Source organism: Mobula hypostoma, chromosome 9, assembly GCF_963921235.1.
Source record: "Mobula hypostoma chromosome 9, sMobHyp1.1, whole genome shotgun sequence".
Lineage (NCBI taxonomy): Eukaryota > Metazoa > Chordata > Chondrichthyes > Myliobatiformes > Myliobatidae > Mobula > Mobula hypostoma.
This window is the reverse complement of record NC_086105.1, coordinates 28,201,886-28,222,368: the sequence shown is the minus strand read 5'-3', so window position 1 is coordinate 28,222,368 and position 20,483 is coordinate 28,201,886. Positions and strand designations below refer to the sequence as shown.

General features: G+C 41.3%; 1 protein-coding gene across 1 annotated transcript in view; it reads left to right on the top strand.

Annotated features, from left to right (window-relative positions):
• The window catches only part of LOC134352346 (chromatin remodeling regulator CECR2), a 133,089-nt gene extending 115,661 nt beyond the window's left edge, over positions 1–17,428 (top strand). Inside the window, exons 14-19 of the mRNA XM_063059645.1 lie at positions 1,179–1,576; positions 2,091–2,219; positions 3,478–4,312; positions 4,608–6,114; positions 12,789–12,885; positions 14,929–17,428. Of these exons, the coding sequence (XP_062915715.1) occupies positions 1,179–1,576; positions 2,091–2,219; positions 3,478–4,312; positions 4,608–6,114; positions 12,789–12,885; positions 14,929–14,934 (2,972 nt within the window). The 3' untranslated portion in view covers positions 14,935–17,428. The remainder of the gene's footprint in view (positions 1–1,178; positions 1,577–2,090; positions 2,220–3,477; positions 4,313–4,607; positions 6,115–12,788; positions 12,886–14,928) is intronic.
• Positions 17,429–20,483: the final 3,055 nt, after the last annotated feature.

The following is a 20,483-nucleotide window of genomic DNA, read 5'->3' as shown; positions in this document are numbered from 1 at the left end:
AGTGTCACATGTATTTGGGGCTCCGGCCATTCGCACCATTACAAGCCTTAACAAGTCTCCCACTCGTGTTTCAGACCCACCTGGACCCCATCTACACACTTGGCACCATCTGGTGCTCCACTGCTCAGTGCTGGTCGATTCTCTTCCTTTCCTGTTAATGCTCAGTGACGACAGAAATGATGGAGAGAGACCTTGGTTCAGGATTCAGCAGGATGGCATGCAGCTCCTACACAAGAGAATTGGGCAGATGAGATCCTCGCCCAAAACGGGCTTGGTTCCTCAGAAAGTAAAGCTTCTCAGGCCTTTCACAGCACAAATATTTCCAGGCCAAGAGCTGTCCAGAGTCAGAGCTAATGACTGATAAAATGGGAAGTAAAGTTATACAAGTTATAAAATGAACTGGTCAGGAAAGAAGCAAGTAACTTGAAGGAAAGCACAGAAAGATTTTACTGAAAGACTAGCATGAGAACAGTAAAGGATGGAAGGGTTTTAGATTGAATTAATGGATGGACTACCAGCTTGAACATAACAAAATGAAAGGAAAAAGAAAGAAGAGTCACATTTGTATGCCTTTAACTCCTATCTGTATATCACATGGTCTCACAGCCAGTGATTTGAACTGTGGCTCTCGCATTAGGTAAATGCAGCTCTTAATCTGCGCACATCAATATGTCAAAGAGGTCCTTGTTATATTTGGCCCACATAGACATGACTTCAGACGTAAACAGATCGTGTCTGATGAAGTTCAAAGGATACCCTGAAAGTTGCACAAAACAATTAACCGTGCGGGGGTTCATACTTTATGTTCTCGATGTCATTCGGCAAAAGTTATAAATCATCATCATCACTGTGATCATAAAATATATCCTGATCCAAGGGTATATGAATAGAACTAAAATCCTTTTGTCATAACTGTAAAAGATTACAATGCTTACAATAATCAAGGAAAATAAGTAACCAAAACACACGTCTTCCTGTTATAATCGGCTGAAGAACGTGCCACATCCTTTATTACTTTCACTGCTGCCCTGAGACAACTAATTTGGATTAACTGATTTGTACTGGTTGCATCTGGCCTAGTAACAACACTTCCAGTGTGACTTTGTTCAGCATTGTGTGTGTATGTGTGTGAATTGGGTTGCATGTGAATCTGAACTCAAATCTTCTTGCTCCAATAGAATACACAAAGATGGCTGAAGCTTTGGACCGGTGCTTCAACAAATCGATGCTGAAACACTTCCCTGCAGAAGATGCTGACAGCGATGAAGAGTTTAATCTACGTTGGGATGACAAGGAGAAGAAAGACCGTAGGCGAAGCAAATCCAACCGCTTTGGAAAAGAAGCCACTGAGACCTCGAGTAAAACTACTGATGAATCAGTGAAAAGGCAGCAGCAGCAGACCAACGGTGAAGTACACGGTGCTGGAGCAGAAGTAAGCAGGGACCAAATGCAGTATGTGCCTCCGTTACAGACACTGGAACTAGTAAATGGACAGAGTTTCCCAGTTACACCATCTTACAAAGGAATGCCATGTGCTGAATCACCAAGCCAAATGTATCACCTTCAAGGCCAACAAGTAAGGCATTATACTTTTTTTTTCTTGTTTAAACCTACTTCTTTGACCAAACTGTCTTAGCACCTCTCCAAAATGTGCTCTACAGCCTGGACTCGAGCATCCACTGGGGCATTTTACTACACTTTACAGATGCTTCAGAAATGGACGTTGCTTTTGTGGCAGTATTTGAACAAGAGCAAAGAGAATCCCTTGTCCTGATATTTAACATCAACCAAGATGAAGCAAATTCTAGTGCTGATGGGAGGGTCTCAGGCTGAAACATCGACTGCTGGTTTCCCTCCTTAGATGCTGCCTGACTCGCTCAGTTCCTCCATCTAATTCTGCTGTAATTCAGCTCATTCTTGTTTTGTGTACTTCGGCAGCTGCAGGTGCCTTCCGAGCAGGAGCTTGCCTGCAGAATGTTAGACACACACTCTTGAACCCATGACAGGTGCCAAACACAAATTCCTCACATTCCTCCCTCCCTATCTTGCTACCAGGAAGTAGCCAACTGAAATAATTGTTTTTCATTTAGAGACCACCAGTGCCATGTGTGTTCGGAGCTCGGCCAACTGCAGAACCTCAGTATCGATATTGTTCCCCACGGGAACCAAGGGTGACAGATCAAGTTCGGCAGCAATTACATCATCAATTTATAATGCAGGTAAATTTTTAAAGACCTTTGAAGTTGCCAAGTAGTATAGTGATGTCAGCAGCTTGTTCCTTAACACCTAATTAAGTTGAGTTTGTGGCCTTTTAGAAATTTCTAGTTTGCAAATCATGACATGGTTAAACTTTTGCATTCAGAGCAGCTGTCAAGCAATATTCCAAAGTTGATTGTTTTGGGAAAATTAACGCAAGCAAACTTAGAATGTATTTTTTTTTCAATGAAATCACCTTAAAATCTCTCTAAACTGATTGTTCAATAGGTGTGTAGGATCTTGCATCTTTGAATTTTTCTGGATATTGGCAATCTGAGATATAAACAACAGAGGAAAAAATTAGCAGGTCAGGTTAATTCTGTGGAGTGTTACATTTCGGGTCAAAATCTGGAGAGGAGATGCACAATAGTCATGTTCCTTGACCAAAATGTGGGAAGTTGAATTTCATAATGCTGAATCATAGTTCTAGCAGTGACGGATACAGGTCTTAAAAGGAAGTGTCTACTTAAATGTAACTTTGTCACAGTATCAGAATATGCAACGTTATATGGTACAGTACTGTTGATAAAATTGTATTTCATCTCAGAATATTTAGTAATCATTTAAATGCGTTACAAATTGACTGGGTAGCCTGCAGTTTTCTAAGTCACTTGTGATTAAAGCATTCCAAAATTGCACTTTTAATTCAAACTTTGTTAATATTTACAAAGTAGTCAGGAACAAACTTGGAAAAATACCAATATTTTCTGCAATACTGTGATCAAAATCTTTCGTTTCTACTTTACAGCCAGCCTATTATTCATAAAATGGTTTAAATATAGTAATGCTAATGCCATAAAACTACTTGAATGAAATGCATCTCCATAAATATTTGAAATTGTCTGTAAACCTCTCTTGTTCTTTTAAACATCTTCCTATTATGATGGTTTTTCACCTGGGAGCCTTGCCTCTCTGGAGCAGCCTGGGGTTTGAGCTGATAGTCGTCCTGGAAACGCATGGCACCACAGACCACAACATGCTGTTGCCTCTGTGTGCAGTGGGGAATCTTTCAAAGCAGATTTGAATGATTCTCTGTTGACTTTGTTCACAGTAATTTGGGGTAAAGCTCCTGTGACAGAATGGGTTAACAGTTACATGTCACTGAGACAGTCGCAGTCCCTTACAATCTGCGAACGATGCATGTTTTTTAAAAAAAAAATGTATTGGAAAGGCAGATGTCAAGTTTGGAGGTACAGAAGTAACAATTTCTTCTAATTACAGCATCAGGTGAATATGAACGAACATCAAGGAGCCCAGATGATGGGGCCTAAGAATAAACAAAACTACGTTGGGCCTGTGCACGGACCATCACTAGGCCCCAGACCACCGTCAGTGCCACCTGGAACCATGAGTGCTCCTCCTCAAGAAGGAAGTATGTACCCAAGCCAACCATTTCAGCCAGGGTACACAGCACACCGTCTTGAAGGGCCCGTTCCTCGTCCAACTTCTGACTTTGCGCCAAGGCACGTGTACAATCCTTATGGCCATCTGAATGGACCACGCCATGGACCTCGTCCAGTCTGGAATAACAATAATGGTGGTTCTGTTGAAAGGCCATTGGGACCTGCCGGCAAAAATCAACTGGTTGGTCCGAGCCAATGTTCACAGTCGCAGCATCACCCATTTTCCCAAATGGTGGAGCCCAATTTGATGAGACCATCAGTGCCACTCAATCACTGGCCCGATCAGCCAGGTCGTCTACCTCATAATGGGCCTCCAGGCTATCCCAGACTTCCGAATTCACCTCAGACACCTAATACGCAGAGAATGCCTTCTCCTTACCTGAGATCTCCACATCAAGGGCTCCATGTAGATTCAATGCTGTCTAGTCCAGAGATGATTGCAATGCAGCAGCTGTCTGCCTCTGTCTGTCCACCTGAGCATCCTTCACCCTACCTTTCTAACCCGTGCGCGCCAGGCCTGCCGCAGCAGCCTGCTGGAGCCCAGCAGCACATTTCCAGCATTCAGCATCACAAGCAAGTGTTGGAGAACAGCTCTGAAACGTTTGGAACCCTGCAGGATGCTGAAATGCCCAAAAATGTCACCGAAGCGCAAGGTAACTGTGTTCTGTATTTCCAAAGCCGGTCCAGATTATCAACCCTAGATTTTGTTAAAAAAAACAAACAAAAATGTATCTCTTAAGCATTTGAACTTTACATTCCCATTCAATCTCCTTCCTGCAAAAAAGTTAGTTATTTGCTTATTTTGAATAGTATTCCCAAAGTAAAGTGTTTTTGACATGCAAAGTGACCGCCATTTTGTCTTTTTTTTCTCTCTATCTCTCCGCAATCACAAACTCGTACCTGAGAGATGTGGGCAATGACCAATGTCATTTCTTTTATCTTTCACAGAATTGGTGCCCATCACAAAAACATCAGCTACAGCAAAGCAGAAACACCAATACTCAGAGGTGGGAATCTCGCCCCTGGTCATTGAGCAAAGTGCGCCACGGATAGCCGAAAGCACCAACCAGCCAATTGCAGCCAATGTTACTGAGCCAGGCACGAGTGAGAGCCCAAGAAACGGATTGGGATCTGTCAAACGGGAGGAGGAAGAAACACAAACTATTCAATTAAAAGATGTTAGCAGCTCCAATGTCAAAATGGGGAAAGAGCAGAAGAAACCAATTTCGGATTCAAAAAAGGGGACCATTAAGGGCAGGACAAAGAATAATAAGAAAATCGGCAACAGAGCAGGCAGAGGGAAAAAAATAAAAAATCCAAGTGAAACTGAGGACAGGGCCCAGAATGATAGTTTAGTTGATCAAAATGTCTCCAGCTCCAGACATCACTCTGACTCTTCAGATCGAGGGGCTACCACGAATTTATTGAAGACTAATGATGATTCTGTGAAAAACACCAACACTTTAACACAAGGCAAGCAGGGAAAAAATAACGGAACTAATGCTGGGATGCTGGGAATGATGGCACACGCGCAGTATGGACACAACCCAGACTATACAGTAGTAGGTCAGTATGGTGTGGGTCATGGTTGTAGACCCTTTGGAAGAGGCATGGGTGCACCCCAGCCATTTGCAAACCGGCAAACTTTCCCTAACCCAAACTTTTCACAGCAGTTGCCACCAGGAATTTACCCTGCATATCAGCACCAAGTCCAGTGTTATCCATATCATACTTCCCAACAGCAAATCCAGTCTCCCTACCACCAGTATCAACCTTCCCATTATTATCCTTATCCTCACCCTCAAGGACAAGGTTACCCTACAGAAGATTGGCCCCAGACCCTGTCACCCACGGGCCATCATCTCCAGCAACCCAGCCATTTGTCAGTGCATAATGGGAAAACAGCAGGACCTGCTGTCCCTTTGCAGGGATCGGAGGGATCACCTGACACAGTTACTATGCAGGAAGGAATGAATGGAAGCTCTAAAGAAAACAAAAATGCAATTCAAGGGACCAGCGACTTATCACACTCAGTAAAAGATGAGAAGGCAGATAAAGAACAGGAAAGGGCCGAAAGTCCAAAGGAAATCCTGGATTTAGACAGCCATAATGCCGCTGCTAAGAGACAGAGCACACAGCCTGTAAGTGGACTGATATACAGGAGGCCAGGACTACATCCAGCAATCCAGGGTCCCCATGGCATGCTTTCACATTCAGCTGTCTATCCAGCGCAGTCTCCAGGTCTCTTTAACACGAACCCTCATGCAACTCAGCGACTTCCTCACACCATGCTGGGGCCTACACGTCATCATATTCCTCCTCCTCAGATAAACGGCCAGCCACAGACACAAATGCCTTTATACAGTCGGCCTGATGAAAGAATGGGTCAGTTTCATAATCTGATGATGCAGCAACAGGGAATTAAGCCTCAAGAAGATCCTTACAGTATAAGAGGGTAAGAAAAAATGACTTGGATGTTCTTTGTGTTTTTATAGATATGGGAATCCGTTATTACAACTCAAATAAATTTTATAAGATCTGATAATTTGGCATGCAATGCATCATTTTTTAAAAATTGGCTTAAAAGTAACCAAACATAAAGATCACAAACAGGAGAAAATCTGCAGATGCTGGAAATCTGAGCAACACACAAAGTGCTGGAGGAACTCAGTAGGCCAGGCAGCATCTATGGAAAAGAGTACAGTCGACGTTTGGGCCGAAACCCTTTGGCAGGAAATCAATTGCATAATTCTTTGGTCCATAGATCTCATAAAAGTGAGATTTCAGAGATATGATGCTGTTATCGGGAGTTTTGATACCGAAATCTGACCCAAAACATCGACTATCCCTCCACCTCCAGAAACGATGCCTGACCCCCTGATTTCCTCCTGCAGTTTTCTTTTGGCATGGGATACAAGATGTCTTTTTTTCCCCCCAAAATGTTTATTAGAGCAGATATTTTCAAAGCAAATGCTGAGATGCAGGGCTCTCTAGTTTACCCTGGCCTGCCCGGTGAGTGTGGGCCATTGCTGCTGCACTGTCTGCTGACACATTACCCTGATCACCCCCACTCTCACCCTCACCCCCTGACCCACCAGCTGCTTTCCCTTCTTTTTTGTTCCTCAACATTCTACGCCCCATAAGCTTGTCAGTATCAAGATATTTCTGGACTGGGGAGAGCTATGCAGGCAAACGGAAGCCAAGAGAACAGTTTCCAATGTATCCAATAAGAGGTGATGAGAGAGGCAGGAGGAACCAGCTGTTGTGTTGACATATTGAGTCAACAGCTGGATAGGTGTTCCTCCTCGGTGACCTGCACTCTTCGTCCCTGCCAGTATACACCACACCTGAGTCCGGCGTCTCAGCTCACTTGTCTCGTGCTGCCCAAACCACACAGACAGTTCTGGAGGATTGGCCTGCTGAGCTCCTCCAGCACTGTGTGTGTGTGTGTTGCATTGGACAATTCTGGAGATTGGCTCACTGCACTCTAAGCCATACAGCAATGAGACCCATGTTGTACAAGCAGCAATGGAGGAATGAGCCCTCAGTCATGTTGCAGGCACAGCAGCGTCAGTAATACATACAATGATAGAACTATCTCTTTTAGCATTGAGTCCTCGTGTTCTCATTCCTGCGAATGTGTTCTGACTGCTGGCATATTACGACTTCCATTTTTTATTTGTTCTAAAAAAAAAATTCAAAGATTAGCTTTGAACATGTGTTGGTCTTGGTTTTACTCACTTGATGAGTTCTAACTGTTGTCTCTGCAGTGCTCTGCTCCAGTTCTTGTCATGGGATTGTAAAAGCAACAAAGTGAATGAAGCAATATGGATACTCTGTCACTGAGTGACGTTTTGTGGAGTAAGAATTCAAAATGGTCTATTAAGAACTGCAGTGAAAAGTTTTTTTTAAAAGGAAAAACAACAACCACGGACTGCCAATAGTCTGAAATTAGACAGATTAGCAATCAATTAGGCTTGGGGAAACGTTACATGCAGAAAAAGTACTAGAATGTTTTAATTACCATATTTAAGTGATTCTATCGTAACTGGTTCATGTTGAGGGCTGCTGAGGGCTGAAACCTATTTATACTAAAACTCCTGTTGTTGGATATATGCGGGGTCAGGCAGCATCCACAGAGAGAGAAGTTGTTACTTCCAATCAGTGACTTTATTAGAACGGGAAAGGAACATGCGAAAAATTTTAAACTGCGTTTAAAAGACAGGGGGGAGGAAAGAAGCATAGGGAAAAAGGTAGGCAGAGAGGGTAAATGACTAAAGGAATGATAAGTGCAAGGTAAATTTTAGTGATGGCAGGACTGATTTTTTTAAAAAAGCAAGAGATGGGTTTTGATGATAGTTATCGTTCTTTTTGTACTTAACCCATTAGTTAAGTACAAAAAGAACGATAACTATCGTCAAAACTCCATTAAGTTGGGAAGACGGCATTGCAGCCAGAAGAAAGGCGAAGTGCTGCTTCTCATCTGCAAACGTGTTGCACTAAGATGTCACTAGATCTGCAGGTTGGCTCTGCAGCAAAGGGAAGTCAGTAGTGTGAGCAAGAGTATAGCTTGTACTGTATACCTATTGTTATTTCACCGTGCAGTGTATGAAGTCCTGGGCAGCGGGGAGAAACGGGAGGTAAAAGACCAGATGTACTTTCTGCAGTTCTGAAAGGTAGGGAAGGTTATAGTGGAATGTGCCCAAGGAAATATCCCCATTGACATTATGGAAGTGAAGGAGAGGGCAAGATGTATTTTATCGTATCCCTCATATTACCTATGATTAATACTTCATTGTGTTTCTGTGAGGATAGCTATTTCATCTTCAACTTTTTCTAATTTTGGTGAAAATTTAAACATTTCTCTCTGCAGATTCTGCCTGATCTGATTTATTTCCTGCATTTTCTGTTTGTAATATCTGTCCTCGGAGTCCACTTTATTTCCTATTAATGGTCCAGTTTGAGGATTTGTAGCTGAATGTAAGTGTTCTGGTGGTTGTTCTCCTCACTGCAGTTTGATCCTTGTCAGTCTATACAGAACGTGGTTTTGCAGAGAGTGTTTCTTGGTAGCTGAGCGGGGAAGGAAAGGGAAGGAGCCCTGCCTGGAATCAACAAGTTGGGCATGAATATAACTTAGTCAAAAGACCACTTCTCTGCTAGATGATTCGGCATTTATGGCGCATTACTGTGGTCCAGTGAAACTGAAGTTAATGAGGTCTGAGCAGTCAGTAAAGCAGAATCGTGCTATAGCAAGAGTATCGTTTTGTGAGGAGAACTTGGTTCTTGGCTGTTGGCCAGCAGACACATTGCCAAGTTGGCTTGCAAGAACAATACAGAGAATGAATGGTGTGCGTAAGTGATAACGGACTGCAAATTTTCAAAATTAATTTAGAAAAAATGACGCGTGTAGGTATGCAATCCTCACACATGTAGACCATGAAGAGCTCTCTCCATAGTGTACGACAATATAAACTGTCTCATTTGGAACAACAGCTGGCTAGTGTATTGCCTGTAACATTTCTGAGCCTGTATGGGGGACGTAAGCCATTAAACTATGCCTGTGAATCTACTCATAAGCTAGAAAACTCTGCTGGAGATGATTTGTAGATATTGGATGAGGAGGTTTGGTCTAAATTCCTTCCTCTTTCTCCTCTCATGCCCCATGTGTTGTAGCATATTGACATTTGTTCACGCTTTTGCTTAAAGAGTGGACTGGTGAGGTACAAGTAGGCTACCAGCTATCTGTAACACCTACTCTACAGGGGATGAAGTACTGCTTATAAATCACAGCCATAAAATTCACAGGGTCTATAAATTCCACTCTGTAATTAAAGGGTTCAAAGCTGACATTGTCAACTGCCTCAGTCTTGTGGTTCCTTCGGCACAAGGAAAGGGACCATCTCAAGATTGCTGAAAGTTGACTGATATGTCATAGGGTCATAGCAGGGAATTTCCTGTTCTATAAATTTTGTCCTTTACTGATGGGGAGGAGAAGGTGAAATGAAATATAGCTGCCTTGCTTCACCCTCCTAAATACTCTGCTGACTTCAAGGAGCTCGGCCGGAGCATTCACAGATCGAAACAAAAGGCACTGCAGAAGATCGGAGTTTTGCTGCGGCCAAGCAACTCTGAAAAATGCTCTGTTCAACCACGGTATCAAACAATTCCATACAATTCAGCCGTCTTTTCATTTCCAATACAATTGCACCTACTTTTCCCCAAAGCATTCCCATGTTTCTCATGTTATACACACTCTTTGCACAGTGTGCGAGGGCAGGAAATGTTTGGCACATATTCCACTTTGTACCCACTGACCCCTACCTGTGACACAGTGTAATGTGCCAGTTTGGGAACTGAGTATAACAAGCAGCTTCTGTTGTAAGTGTGACACAGACCATTCAATGAAATCGCATTCTCAAAGCCCGTTCTCTTATTAAATAGTGCACAATCTGGTGAAGGCAAGCACCAGCTCGGAGAATTTAACAGAAGTTTTCACGGAAAAATATTCTTCTCCTGTCAGAAAGGTGAAAGAAATCAAAAGGTGGGAAGGGAACTGGAGGACAGAGTCAACTGAAGAAAGGACATTAGTAAATGTTAAACAGGATGGAAATGAAGAACACCGCAGTGCTGTAGATTTGTGATGAGAAAGGATTATAGTTAACTAGAGGGGTAAGCAAAAGCATGTAAAGCTGCAAATCACAGGAACGTAGTCGCTCTGCATTACAATTTATCATAACTTTTTGCCTGAGCTTTCATCAAAAAATGAGAGTTTAAAGTAATATAAACTTTGTACTGCTTTTATATTTTCCACATAAATTCCATGAAAGCAAATTGTATTCTATATCAATTTTTGTGAATTCTCTGAAGGTAAATGTCTGTTATATAATGTGGGGGGAGGGTGGGGGTTTATCTGTAATTTAAATAGAAAACAGCCACAATCTGCTGGTAACTGAACAGGACTATTGTTAATTCTGTGTTAATGATTCTTCGTACTTAAATTGGTGCTTTTGGGAGCATGAGGGAAAATTAGATATTCACCCAAAGGAGGAAAAGCAAATATTCAAGAAAATAGGAAAACAGAAGGCCCTTGTATGAGATCGTAAGATGTAGGAACAGAATAACCCATTTGGCCCATAGAGTCTGCTACGCCTTTTCCTTTTCAGCCCCAATCTCCTGCCTTCTCCCTGTATCCCTTCATGCCCTGGCTAATCAATAATCTATTAACTCTGCTTTAAATATACCTAATGAACTGGCCTGCACAGCTCTGTTTGGCCCACAGTGTTGTGCTGTCCCTTTAACCTACTCTAAGATCAATCTAACCCTTCCCTCTCACATAGCCCTCCATTTGCCTTTCATCCATGTGCCTATCTAAGAGTCTCTTAAATGTCCCTAATGTAAATACTTCTGTCCTCACCCTTGGCAGTGCGTTCCATACACCTACCACTCTCTGTGCGAGAAAAAGCCTACCTCTGACATTCCCTTATACTTCCCCCCACAAGGCTTAAGTTAATGTTCCCTTGTGTAATCCATTTCTGCCCTAGTGGAAAGTTCTCGGTGAATGCCAGAGTATCAGAGAGAGCAATTGCCCTGCTCCAGCTCCAGCTCCTGGTTCTGTGTCCTAAACTCCTAAGAACAAGGCAGTGAATGCTGGTGCCTACATGCCATGACTGAATAAAGAACTTTCGCCATTCTCTTAATAGTTGCAGACATGCCAGCTGACTCTTTCTGTTCATTCAAATCAATTCCTGATGGTAGTTTCATTCATTCTGTTCTGTTCAGAAAGCAGTGTTGAAACGACACTGCATTTTCACTTCTGAAGCCTGTTGCCCATGTTTACCAGCCATTGAACCCTTTCAGTGTGCATGGGTAAACTGGGCCCTGGCCTCTTAATTAACAAGACTTTTAGGAAATTACAAACAAGAAAGTCTGCAGATGCTGCAAGTCAAAGTAATACACGCTAAATGCTGGAGGAACTCAGCAGGCCAGGCAGCATCTATTGGAAAGAGTAAACCGTCGACGTTTCGTGCCGAGACCCTTTATCGGGACTCACCGTGACTTTACAAAGTCATGCCACCATTAGTTAATTGCTTTGGGGACAGTGCAGTTTCATCAAGGAAACTTGATTCTGTTCATTAAGAGCCTGAATGGGAAACACTGTGACCCAGTAGTTGTACAAGTTTCTCAGTAATAATATTTTTATTTTTCTGACTGGAAATATCTACCTGTAGTACAGCTCCAAATTCAGTCCTTGGTACACAATTATTTACTCGGTATACTGAAGTCCAGGAGGAGGATCCATGAACTCCGCAACCGTGGGTAGATGCATTGAGTGAGTAAGCAAGAAACTTGGTAAATGAACTTTAATGTAGGAAAATGGGAGAATGCACTTTAGTAAGAAGAACAGCTTGAAGGTAGACTGTTATCTAAATGGTGAGTGTACAGATGGGAGGAGTGCAGGCAGTTGTAGGTAATTTTCTGCATGCTACATCTGCCTGCTAAATTTCTTTCAAGTAATGACAAAAGCAAATGTTTATGTGGTTACAATCAGGGCCAGTGTAGACTCAAGGAACAACATTCCTGTTCCATCAGGACACGTTGAAGTCTGCAGGGCGTAATATCAAATTCACTAACTTCAGATGATTTGCTCTTTTTGTTTCTATTTGAATGAGAACTGGCTATTTTTGCCTCCCGTTCTTCTTTTCCTTTTCTGTTTAACTATGTACCTGACTACACAGTATAATATCAATAAAGAAGGTTCCAGGCCCCCCTCATTTGCCGTTGCCCAGCCGATGGAGTGCCTGTACATACAAACGAGCATCTGGCAGACCGGCATGGGTGGGACGGATTGGCCTGCTGCTAAGGAGCTACAGGCATCTTTCTGTCAGGTGGGAATGGGGCAATTCCATGTGCCTTTTTCTCCCCATCCAACTCCACTACTAACCCACCCCCATGCCCAAGCTGAAGCATTCGGGGTCTGGGTCTGGCTGAGTAGAGCTGACTTTGAGGTTGATACCTTTTTAAAAGATGAGGGATTTGAGGACATAAAAGGGGAATCAGTCACAATGGTATTGAACTAAATTGAGGGGCCGGTGTGGGAACATCACTGAATCTGCTGCTTGCTTCCAATAGAATGCCTGGGCAGGAGCATGCGTATCAGAAATCAGTGTCAGGAACAGAAATGGGAAAGGAAGTTGAACAGAAAATGCCTATTTCATTTGCTGATCAGGTGAGTAATCGAATCATTCCTGTACAATGTTTGTAATTGTTATTAATTTTACTCTGCATCAACAATGGAAAGATATTTTCATCAAAAGGTGAAGTACAAGGGCGATTGAGTATCGGAACAAAAGTTGGTTAGATCGCTGTTGTACCTTGTTTCATCTTTTGCTCAGTTGCTGGCTGTCGGCCGTTGTACTTGCTTTACTCAAAACACTGCTGAATTTGGGGATTTTAATCCCTTGCAGCATCAGTCAATTTAGCCTTTCAAAGGCTGGGCTGGGAATGTAGCTGAGGGGTTTACTCTGGAATCACAGAGAGCCTTGCCACCTGAACAACTCCATCCTGCCTATACGGATTTTGTTAACCTGCTAAGTGACAACATGGTCCCTGTCCTTAAACTGTGACCTTGTCTTCCTGCACCTCTGGGAAATTTTGTGTTGGGTCCTTGTGTCACTCCTCTCTTCTGATTTTAAAAAAAATCCTTGATTCTTACCATTCATCAATGTATTATGCCAAGTTCTCTAAGTAAGATTCTCAGCCTTCCTCCATACCAAACAATACCTCAATCTTGGTACCTTCAACCCTCACCTCTCCGTCAACCTAGATTCTATTTGCAATTTATCACCTAGCAGCCAGTAACTTCTGGAAGTGTCTACCTAAAATATTCTCTCTCTCTGTCTAAACTTCAAATGCTCTTTATCTCCAGCAAAACTTCACCTGGCTAATGCCCTTCTCTGGCCCATTTCTTGGTTAGAGTCTCAGTCATGGTGGACAGAAAGAGGCCCTTCAGCCTCCCATGTCCATGTTGGCCCTTTTACCCACATTAGAACACTGTTATTTTATGCCTTGTCTATTTAAACCTCTGAAGTGCCTATTATACTTAGCATTTGCATCTGATTCCATGGCTGTTCTAGGTAACAATCATTCTCTGTGTATTTAAAAAGAAATTAACCCTCAAATCTCCTTTAAAACTCCTTTCCTCTCATCTTAAACATATACTGTCTTGGGGGGGAAAGAAAGGGACAGATTCTAGGGCAGGTACATTCAAGGAGGTAATTCCAAATCTTACATCGTAATACCCTGTGAGACTGGCTCCAAGTTAATTTTGTGTGCTTGTATTACAATTAAACATGGACCTGAAATAATTGTTGCTGATTGTAAACATCCCTAATTTGCCAGTATTGTCGTTCCGATCTTGATATTTCTATTCCAGCAATAACTTTGTAAAACTTCAAATAAATGTCTACATTTGTTTAGAGTCGTGTCACTACCACAGTTCCTTTTAAAATTACTCATCTTCTAGGAATACTTTTTGAAACGCAACATGGTAGAGGCAGACAATTTTTTTTTAATTCTATAGTATAAGGAATGAAAAACTTGCACTTAAAGTTACTTCCAGCACCTCAAATAGTCCAAGGATTTTCCAACCAATGTAGTACATATTGAAAGGCATGAGGCTGCTGTTATAATAGGGACCATTCTGTTCACGGGGAAGAAATATACTAACAAAACAAAAACATTTTTTCTTTAACAAGACCCTATTTTAGCAGTGATGGCTTTTACCTGAGGAAGGGTTAGTGCTGTTGCCAAAATGGAAAAATATGCATAGTTAGGTTAGCTCTAAAATGGAGATGCTATTTCAAAGTTAGGATTAAATTACATTGAAGGCTGTTTGTTTTTGTTCTATATGAACTGTACAGATGTGTGTGTGTACAGATAATTGTATACTTTGTACTTTGCATAGTTTATTTCTGGCAAAATTGCCAATTAACTTTTTTGTATTTTTATCACTACTTTTAAAATTATTTCGTACTAATTTAACTATTTAATGTGTGTGTATATATATTATAAAAGAAATAACTTGTAACTCATGTTTTTTCTCTGTTATGTATTGCATTGTACTGCAGCCGCACAGACAACAAATTTCACAACATATGCCGGTGATATTAAACCTGATTCTGATACTGTTTGTTTGTGCATAGTACTAAATAGCCTTTATTTACTTGTGTTTGTATTGGATTAACACTGATGCCCTTTCCTATCCCACCAGAAATGAACAAGATGGATGATCACAAATGGAGCCAAGATCTAAGAGGACATTGTTGTGACAGCATTTCAGTGTTCTAGTTCGATGGGTAGATGCAATTTTTCATTTTTTAATAGGTATTATGAGAAACTCAGGTGTAAAAAAAAGAATTGTACTTTAAATTGTAGCATTTCTATCTGTGTAGCGATTTGGTTAAAACTGGTTTACAAGAATAAATGATGCCTTTTTCTCTAGTCTGTTGAATGTATTCATAAACAGGTAGCAGCCAGGTGAGCAATATCTTCTGGATGAGGCACTGCATTGAGATACCCAAGCATCCTTTTAACAAATTGAGACTAATTTTGGAAGTTTTCTGTGGCAGTTAACCCTGTTACCATACATTCAGCCACAGTATTTTGTGATGCAGTAGTTTAGTTGCAGGGAAGCCAGCTTTCATTTCAGTTCTGTATATTTTTCCCTGCTTTATTCTATAATGTTACAGTTGACACACTAAATTGTTGACATGAGAACCATTCTGCACTGATGCACAGAATGTTTGTTGTTCTACATTTCTTTGTTTAAAGTTGTCTTTGCTGTTTTTGTAACATTTTGATGTGTTCTCTGCTGCTGAAATTGTAATATTTAATCTCCAGTCTCAGGTTTGTTTGCAGTGACTATACCAGATGTGATAAATCTTAGTAGGAGACCCGAGACAACACAAAAATAAACTTTATTTTATTTAAAATATTTGATACAGGTTCACCAGCAAAACTCTTTAGTTCCTGTATGTATAAATCAACTGGGATTAAAGATGTGGTTTAGGCTATAGGTCATTTACTGCTGTTGGATGCAATCAGCAGCTCAAAGGTAATTACAGCCTTGAAAACACATCTATCACAGGTTATGTGTGTAAAATTTTGTTTTTAATAAACCTTGTTGATATGGGTATTAGTCAGTTAATTCAGATTTTTCTCCCATTATTCCATTTGTTTGGCTCTCACATGTCAGATTTGTCAATTGCAAAGAAAAGGTGATTGGTTATATTATTTATTACTACTGTCTTTTCAACTGCCCTCCTGTGCGCTCCTTAATCAGTACAACTAGCGACCCACTGAACCTCGGTAAAATGCCATTTGTATGTAGTCATTAGAGATTACCTACAAGGCAACTGGTTGTGAGCTAGTTTCCACAAAGTGGGATGTGACGTGCATAAAAAAGGACTTGCACAGTCAGGAAATGCAAGTGTATCATCAGTACATTGATTATGCCATCCCCCCCGTCTTGAAGAGTATGCAATATGTCATCGTAGAGGGGAAGAATTTGAATATTCTGGGCTGGAACATAGCAAAGTCAGCCTATGAAACTCTTGGAGGGCAGATTCGGACCAGGTTATCAGACTTCTCTTGGCATCCATGATGCTCGTGCTCGGTTTTGAAAATTGCCATTTTTTTCAGGTACCAAGAATCACCACCAGTAGATAAGTACAAAATAATGGAATTTATTTTTAATTTTGGTAATCTTCTATTTTTTTTTGTGATGTCCCAAAGTGCTTTGCAGCCAATGATGTTTTTTTTAAAATGTAGTCACTGTTGTTTTGTAGGCAAACATGGCAGTGAATTTGCACACGGCAAGGCCTACACCCAGCAACAAGGTAAATGACCTGTTGTAGTGATGATGGTTGAGGGAGAAATGTTGGCCAGGGCACCAAAAGATCCTGTTCCCCTTTAAGGACAGAGGATCACTTGCATTTGGTGTCTGTTTATTGAAAAGCTGGGACCTCCAACACTGCAGCACTACTCAGTGCTTCAGTAAGTAGCATCAGTCCAGATCACTTCCTCTGGTCTTATGGTGGGGCTTGAACCCACAATCTTCTAACTTCATTACAAAGCAACCACTGAGCCAAGTTGACACTAATATAGGCACCTTCTGGAGACCAGCATAGAAATTGATAACTATGAACGTGCATTGGACCCTGTTTCTAGATTTGTCTCTCTTTGTGGTTAGTCAAGTTGCTTCCAGAAACCGTGGAAAATCTATGCAGCAATAACCACATCAGTTTCTTTTACCCGAAGTCTAACATTATATAAATGTTTATTTTTCTTGTCTGGAGGCAGCTATGATAACACCCAGTTGAAACACTCCCAACAATTGTTGATCTTTGATCAGACAATTTTTTTTAGCCATTTTTAATTGTACAAGAGACAAAGACATACCTCAGACTGTCAGTCCTGCAGTCTTCCATCAAGCCTGCACTAGCTACAGCCAGTATTTTACTCTTGTCCAAGGCACTAGATGCTGGGAAACATGAAACCTATTTATTTGTACTTTATATTTTGTATATGTTGAAATTTTTTAATGAAATGCAATGTCAAGTCACTTTGGTTACAGTTGTGACACATACCTCAGTTCTTCTGTACTAGGGCCCTTATTATGTAAGAAAACATTTTTATTGTTGCTTGACAGACATAGATTATTTTCCATATGAATTTGCTATTTTCTATATTGTACATACTTAGAATAAATGTTTGAAAACCTTGGTGTAGTGGAGTCTTATCTCTGTTTCAGACAGCAGAACGTTTATTTGAATCAGTTTGGTCATGTCGGTATGCTGAATAAAAGTAGTTTTAAGAGATTCTTCAAACCTGGATGCTACATTATTAAGTTGCATTATATTTCCTCCGAACAATTAAAAGACCATTCGGTGTACACTTACTGAATTCTGTATCCTCCCTACCACCCCAATTCTGCTACCTCATGCACTGTTTCAAGTTCTGTACTTCCCTCAGCTCCCTGCCAGTTTTTGGGTGCACAGTATGTCACTGCACGATGAACATTGACTCAAAATGCGACATTGTCTGCCTTAGATTTCTCAGTCTATGTGAGGGTGTGTTTTGAGAAGAATTGAGTTTCTTAGCCAATAAAGTACAGAGTGAATACTGCCAAAAAGGCAAAATCAAAGCAATTAGTCCAGACCCGAACCAGGAATATAATGTTGCACAATGATGACAGGGTGCAGTCCCAGTGATTGCGCAATCACAGCTTCCACCGTGAAGGAAACTGTTGGACAGAGTGTAATGTGCTCCAAAGGAGGGAGAGGGGAAAATTACAGGACCAAGATACAAGGTCAACTGATGGAGGAACAAGTCACATTGATAATTAAAGTCCACAGAGTGATACAGAATGTTTAAGGGAAGAGAAAAAAGAAGTTTTTAAAAATAGGCCATAGCTTATTTAATAAATCTACTTGTCTGTCTTTTGCCAACAATTCTGTTTTCCTATTTATTTCATGGGAAGGATGACCAATGATCGATTAATTCATCCACCAGCCTTATGTTTTGAGAATTTCTTTGTTACGGGCACTTTAGTCTCAGACTACAATGCACATTGACCCTTTGTTATCGTACAAGGTTTGTTTGATGGTGAACTGATCTCACCCGAGCAAGGCTGAGCAGTTTCGATGAAAGGTCATCAATCTAAAATGTTTGTTGTATTTCTCACCACAGCTTCTGCCTGGCCTGCTACACTACTTATAGCACTTTGTTTCTCGCTGGGATGAGTTTTGTATCACTGGGAGGAAGGGAACATCTGTTTGGGAATAACTTTGCACACTGTCTCTTACCCCAAGTTGAATTGTTATGGAAAATGTGGATTAGAAAATATTTGCTCTGGCCTTAATTCTTTACGTTTCCTCAATAGTCCACTTGTACATAAAGGTACATCATTTGGGAAGCATGAACGCTGGACGTGTGTCTCTGGATCTGCACCCTAGAAATGAGGAAATCTGATGAATATTACATTTGTAAAGAATATATTCATGATGCAAATTGAAATATCGCTCATTCTATTAAGCTAGAGGTGCAATGTGCCAAATCCAGGCTGGGTGATCCTGAAAAGCACTGCACAAGTGAGAGGTGTTCTCTTCATTCTACTGAGCAGACCATAAGACATGGGAGCAAAGTTAGGCCATTCACCCATCATGGCTGATGTGTTATCTCATTCAACCCCATCCTCCTGCCTTCTCCCTGTAACCTCTGATGCCCTGACTAATCGAGAACGTATCAACTTCCACTTTAAATGTACCCAGTGACCAGGAGCGTATCTACAGAAAACAGTGCCTATGACAAGCACTGAAATTGCGCCCCTGTCCAAACATCTGACACCCGTCTTTTAGGTAACTTTATCATAATACCAGAGCTCAAAAATACAAGTCAAGCTCGTTAATCTTTTAATTAACCAATTATGGCACCACATGAAAATTATAACTGCACCTTCCTTGCTTTCACTGATGCAAATTGGTCTATGATGTGATCAAAGTCAGTTTTTTCAGTTTCTTCTCTTTCTACACTCAGCAGAGCAAGATCACAGAGTCTGCCTTGACCCGTGGAGGCTCTCAAATACGAAAGTATTAGTTTTAACTTGCTGAATGATCTCTCACAGCTGGCGATGGAAACTGCGATGGTTAGCATTATCTGAATAGCAATGCGAAGATCGGGGAAGACACTCTCATCTCCATACTGAACAATAAATTCAAGAAGCTCTTCAGGTCTTTATATTTTCATGTTGACCCACTTTGATAGCAACATTCTGCAATCCAAAATTTCTTAATATAGCTGCTGTCCATCAACATCAGAGCTGTACAATTCGCCCAAATTTTCACACTTCTTCTTTAGGTTTTTACTGTTGGTGCATATACACAGTCCTTTGACATCGAGAGGGAACCCAAACTTGGCGTAAGTGTCCTGCAAACAAGCGAACCTTTCATCCATTTATCTGTGAAGATGGTCAAGTGTTCCCTTCATGACTCTCTCCATTTCCTCCTTAGATGTTAAACCAGCGTCTCTCGAGTTCTCATCAGTCATTCGTTTCTTTCGTCTCTGACGTCTTTCAACTTCAATATTCCATTCTTGACAGAGACCGACTCTTTCTTCGAGTGACTCACTGACCAACACTTCTCTTTCATCATAAAAATGATCTCGGAGCGCTTTCAAATCCAGGGCAGCATATTGGAAGTTCATGCTAGGATCCTGCAGTCTCTTTTGAATACTGTCAATGTGAATGAGTACTTTGTTCCAAAATCCTAGCAAAATCAGAAAATCGTAATTCAACATGTGGTTGTACAGCTGCCTTGCATCACTTCTTGATTCACTGGTCTCATTTTCATTGTCTATCATGTCCTGGAGAACTTGAAGTATCTCCTTAAGGTACTTGTTGAAGGGCTTCACTGCTTCTGGCCTTGCACTCCACCTGGTTTTGGACTCCGACTTAACAACCACAGACACGGCACTTTTGAGTTTTTCCCAGAGCCGTGTTGAACAAGAGAAAAATGCGTAGAGAGCTTCGATGGTTCCAAAAAACATGACCATCATTGTATCCTGCTTGGCTGCATGTACACCCAACAAGTTGAGTGAGTGATTGTTGCAATTCACAAATAGTCAGATTATTTTTCTCACTTATTCTTTCATGAACACCACTTCTGTGTCCAGCCATCACAGCAGCATTGTCATAGCACTGTGACTGACAATCTTGTAGCTCCATTTCATCCTCCTCTAGCTGTTTCAAGATGTCTTCAACCAAGCTCT